At 40.7% G+C, this 5853-nt stretch overlaps 1 protein-coding gene across 1 annotated transcript; it reads left to right on the top strand.

The window, feature by feature from the left end:
• Nucleotides 1-3652: 3652 nt before the first annotated feature.
• Nucleotides 3653-5119, top strand: LOC306834390 (thyroxine 5-deiodinase-like). The gene has a single exon (XM_079360267.1). The coding sequence runs from the start codon at nt 3770-3772 to the stop codon at nt 4574-4576; it is 807 nt and encodes a 268-aa protein (XP_079216393.1). The 5' UTR covers nt 3653-3769; the 3' UTR covers nt 4577-5119.
• Nucleotides 5120-5853: the final 734 nt, after the last annotated feature.

Genomic DNA, 5853 nt, shown 5'->3' with positions numbered 1-5853 from the left:
TTGCAATGGTAAAAGAACAATAAACATTAATTAGATCATAGACCTGATAAGGACTAATCAAACCTTTTTTAAGGTGTTGCAACATTTATTTGAAAAGAGAGCAGGTACTTTACTGGATCCAACCATAATATGTCTAGGAATTAATGAACAGAGTTTGCTTAATGGATTAAAACTAAACATCGGTCAGCCAGATTTTTAACCTGGTCTATTGCACAACAGCATCTGAGTCTCATCTATTTCAATGGAAATGTTACTTTTAGTAAAATACAGAACATTCACCAGAATCACATCTTGCTTTCTAAAGAGGAATGCATGTCAGAAGTGGAGTTCAGCCATTTAGTTTTATTCTTGGATGACAGATTTTAGTTTTGTTCAATCATGACGCAGGGAATACGTTTAATGGTCAATGAGTTTTTGTAATGATTTTCTATTCTTCTGACTAATCAATGTACTTTGCAGGTCACTCCAACCCATTCACGATGTAAAGTGTCCATTTGTACTAACTTATCCCATTCATACACAGCTGATGCAGCAGCAGGAGCAATATGGAATTCAAAGGACACTTGTGCATGCAGCAAGATTATAATGTTATAAAACAAAACTGCACCTGCATTAAATGCGTGGAAAATTCCCAACATTGTTCGGGAGGGTTAAATGTGTGAACACAAACCACAGAATCTATGATATGGGCTTTTTCAGGCTTCTAAGTAAAAACTTTGTGCAAAGTTGGGCTGAGCTGTGGGGTTAACACAGCAGCTGTGGAATATTCAAAGCGAGCGAGTGGGCATGGTGATGAAACCATTTACAGTTTCTCTGCTTAATACTCTTTTTGTACCCAACTTATTTTTCCCTTTGCAGGTTTATGATGAATTGTCCTTAAATATTTTGTAGATAAATTAACACAGAAGCAGTCACCATTATTAGGGCTTCTCTTCCTGCACACTAATGGTCAGTTAAGCTAGTGCTGATTAAACAAACTCACCAAACAACCACTGAAGTTGTCTCCACTGTCTCTGTCTGCCAGTCTTCTTCAGCAAAGGCTAGTTCCTTCGTGTTTACTGGTTCATGAAAGTACCCTTGCCTCCAACTTGATCAGCATTCATCTTAGTTTTATGTTTTATACTTTCTTTCTTTTTTCCGCATACATAGCTGCTGGGCTTTTTGTCACCAACAAAATTATTGTATCGCATACTGTGACAATATGACAAATGTCTTATCTTATCTAGTTTTATACTTTTTAAATGTGTTATCTCTTCTTTTAGCTGATTTGATCTATTGAAATGTGTATCTAGGAATACATAACTATCGTGCAGTTAAAAACAGTCCCAAAGAAAGTGGAGATAACCGGTCTTGATTTAAAATCCGGAATCTGCCCAGTCCAAGACCGAGACAAGGCGGAGTAAAAATGCTTTAAATTCCGAGCTGAGACCTGCAAAAAGGGGTCTGCATAGCTTTGCTCCACTTTTCCAACCGACTTAATAGCACAGCTACTACAACCCCAAACCAATACTTGTAGATGTATACATAATGGGCCTACAGTCAAATTGTTTGGATGAAATGACAGCTACAATCAACATGACCCGCCAAGTGTAAGTTTTTCCTTTATTCCTTTGCTGTATATCTTTTAATAATGTTCAGACATAAACACACTAAGACAGTGAAAACAGGACACACTAACAGTGTTCTAGTTCGATTTAGTGTTTACACTTTAATATTTGATATAACTGAGATATAAAGTTAAGCGAAGTACACATTTTTTATATTCATCTCTTGGGTGGGATAAACATCTCCTAACTTCCTATCTGTGAAACATGTGTAGCAAATGTCTTATAAAACATGCTGTCAAGAGTAAATGTTGCCAGTTAATGACTTGTTCCTTGTGGATGGCGCCTGGCATCTCTCTCTACTACTTTGTTTACAAAATAAGGAGGCTTCACACTTGCAGATGTGTGTGTGTGAAAGAAGATTAAATATACGACGTGTAGACATGTAGATGTTGCACATCTGGTTTGTTACGGGCCTTGCCTCACTGGGTTGTCTACCGTTCTTTTTTAAAGTTCTACGAACACGGTCGGAGGCCTTCCTAGCAACAGCTGCTAAATCAATCCATGTGCTTTCTTGACAGCCCGCTGTTTCCTTTTGAGATAAATGAAGGCATATTTATGGCTCACCTCAGTTTATCATTACTAGTTTTTCGAATTCTTCTTTTTGTGTGGTTCTTTCTCAGTAAATGCAAGTTGTGTACTGAGGATGACATCACCAAAGAAAAGTCAAACAGGGACAGGACACAATGGCAGACTGATGATCAGGTTTTAAACAAACCCTCAGGGTAAGCCACATTTGTTTGGGAGAGAAAACAAAAGATAAACATACAAAGTAATTTCAGAGAACTCCGTGGTAAATCGTTTTATCTTTTACTGTCCAGAACGACTCTGCTGTGTTTTTTGTTTTTGTTTTTTTTTCAAATGCAGCTGTGCGTGTGGTTTTAAGTTCAGTTTCTTCGGTACCTTAAATCAAAGTAAAAGTAAAAAAAACATACAAGACCAAACAGTGTGACTGATTAATTTGTTGTGTTTTTCTTCCATATCTGACTTCGAATGGAATGGTGTCACAGTGCTCCCAAATCTCATCTCTGATTTTCAGAAAGAAATGATTGCCAAGAGGGGAAAACATCTATGTGAATTGTTCTAGCTATACACTGTTGTTTATTATCAGCTCTGCAAATTGATTTATATTGAATGAATTAAACTTTTGTTCTAAAGAATCAGGGACAATGTTATTGTCACAGGAAAAATATCTAGCTTATAGGCAGAACATCTTAATATGAATTGTTGCACATTAAATATTCTATAAGAATCTGATAGTTGTTTGTTTGTTACAGGCTAGTTTAGCATAACAACTGGAATCACAGGGATACAGATGGTTTAACTTTCACCAAAACAAGCAAACAAAATCTGACTATTTGTCTGATCCCTGAAAAATGCAATTCACTCTATATGGACAGAAGTCCTTCATCGATGCATTTTGCCTGCCAGGCAGACTATTATGATTGTTTAGGGGTGGTAACCCATAATCAGTACTGACTTGGTACCCCGTTGTATCTTATTCATTCATGTTAAAATATTCTCATATTGAGTATCCGTCCGTTTATAAACCGGTGTTAGCAGGTTCATTCTGCCTCCTCTTCCTAACGAGGTGTTCAGGGGCCTTTATCAGGCAGTGAATGACTCATCCAGCCCGTCTGTATGAAACCAGCGCCGTCCAGTGGTCACAAAGGCTGATGCATGCTTCAGCACGTATTAAAGGCAGATAGAGTTTACAGACAGAAGGAAGTCAAGTCAAAGCTTGTTTTTCTACTAGTCTTTTTTTCACTCGCAGGACCGACCGTGCGTTCAGCCACAGCCAATTAAAAGTAATCCAGCTGTCAAATCCATAAAAACATTCATCAACTGTCATATGTTTCATTCTCACATGAGGAGTTGGGGAAACAGTCTTTCGGTCACTCTCACTCTCTCTTTCTTTCCCTTTCTCTGTGGATTTTGAAAGACCAGAGTGGACGGGAGGTAATCCCCACCATGTGAGTGGGCGGCGCGGGTACCGGAGGCCCCCCCCCCCCCTCCCCTCTTTTTTTTCATTATTCAAATGCCGCTGTACCTATAAAACGAGCGCCTGTGTGCGTCAGATACTTTTCTCCAATGGGTAAAGGTGACTAACAACTAGTTGTATCTCTCTGTTGCCGGCCGGTCGCATCCTATCGGTAGGGGAAGAGATGATGCACGACTCCGGCGGTGTCCAAATGGCGAGGGCATTGAAGCACGCAGCACTGTGCCTGATGCTGCTGCCCCGCTTTCTGCTTGCAGCAGTCATGCTGTGGCTCTTGGATTTCTTGTGTATTAGGAAAAAAGTGCTGCTGAAAATGGGAGAAGGACTTGATAGCTTAGATGACCCACCGGTGTGCGTCTCTGACTCTAACAAGATGTTCACCTTGGAGTCACTCAGGGCGGTGTGGTACGGACAACAATTGGACTTTCTCAAATCTGCGCACCTCGGAAGCGCTGCACCCAACACCGAAGTGATGCTGGTCCAGGAGCGGAGGCAGGTCCGGATCCTGGACTGCATGAAAGGGAAGAGACCGCTTATCCTCAACTTTGGCAGCTGCTCCTGACCGCCATTCATGACGCGTCTGGCGGCGTTTCAGCGCGTCGTGAGCCAGTATGAAGACATTGCGGACTTTTTAGTTGTATATATCGAGGAGGCGCATCCGTCGGACGGCTGGGTAAGCTCGGACGCTCCGTACCAGATCCCCAAGCACCGCTGCTTGGAGGACAGACTGACAGCTGCCCGGCTGATGCTCGCAGAGGTTCCGGGCAGTAACGTGGTGGTGGATAATATGGACAACTCGTCCAACGCCGCGTATGGAGCCTACTTTGAGAGACTTTACATCGTGAGGGATGAGAGGGTGGTGTATCAGGGGGGCAGGGGGCCAGAAGGATACCGAATTTCTGAGCTTAGAAACTGGCTGGAGCAATACAGGAACGATCTGCTGAATTCTCAAACAGCGGTGCTCCATGTGTAGTTTAAAGATGCTGAGCTGCCTGCTGCATTCATTCAGATTAAAATGTCCAACTTACAGTGCAAAATACTCCGATGCTGCTATCAGATGTTCACGTTTGTTCACATATTTTTCCTGCCTAAAGACATTCAGGACTGTTTGACAAATAGCCTATAAAGTCGTGTCGAAGCCCAGGTAACTAGGCTGTAGGCTGTTATTTTGTGCGTGTATTGACCTTAATTGGTTGCTCATAGCGATTGTCTTATTTTTTTTGTATATGCAAAACTGGATTCAATTAGTGATCACTCTATTTTTCTACAATACAGTGTGTGTGCGTGTGTGTGTGTGTGTGTGTGTGTGTGTGTGTTCGTGAGCATTCAGGCTGACGTCTCGCGCCGGTGTTTCTGTGAAGTTCGGTTTTTAAAAGGCAAAGCCAGAAAACCGACACTGATGTTTTTGACACCGGTAGGTGAGGTTAACAGGATGCCTTCATTGATGATTGCCAAACGATGTAATGTTGAAAACGATGTAATGAACAAAATGTTCCTAATAAATGTCAAATCACAAGTTGGTTATTTTACTGTCCTCTGAAGAACAAACAAGACTTAAGTCTCCCTAGTTGAGTTTAATCGAAACAAGAACAGCAATAGTTGATGTTTATACTCTCCGTTTTTAAAGCCAATTGCAAATCCGTAACTTGATGACGTCACATCTGTTTGTCATGCAGTTAGTCAGGATGTTCATTTCGGTGCTTATCTGTCTTCTTTCACTTTTGTTTGCTTCCTTTTAGACTCCCCTCCTCTGACCCCTGCTTCTATAATCAGCCCTATTCTGCATTATTAGCGATGCTCCATTTGCTTGTCATTTACAGCATGTAGAATCCAAATGTGTCCTCCTCACTGATTAGTAAACATTCACTCCTCCTTAACCCAGCTTTCCATGCTGGGAAAAATAGATTGCAATGACTTGTGGATGCATTGTGAATTCATTTTTATTTATTCAGCTCTGAATCAAAAGTCAGAAGAGGTCAACATCTCACTGTAACAAAAAAGTGGTTTAACTTAGGAAGAAAATGTTGATTTAATTTAATCTCTTTAATGGGTTTAAATATCCCCTCTTTTGGCAGCTAATATGAAAAATTGAATAAAGTCATTACTACATTGATTGAGGAGATTGAAACTCATCGAGGTTAGGTAATTCATATATTCAGAGCAAAAGCTGCTTGTGTGGAGGAAAACATTTGTGTCTGTTCTTTGCATTTAATCAAATGATCATTTTATGTTAGCCATACAGAGGCATGA

Source organism: Symphodus melops (assembly GCF_947650265.1).
Source record: "Symphodus melops genome assembly, chromosome: 1".
Classification (NCBI taxonomy): Eukaryota; Metazoa; Chordata; class Actinopteri; order Labriformes; family Labridae; genus Symphodus; species Symphodus melops.
This window is presented reverse-complemented; position numbering and strand designations above follow the sequence as displayed.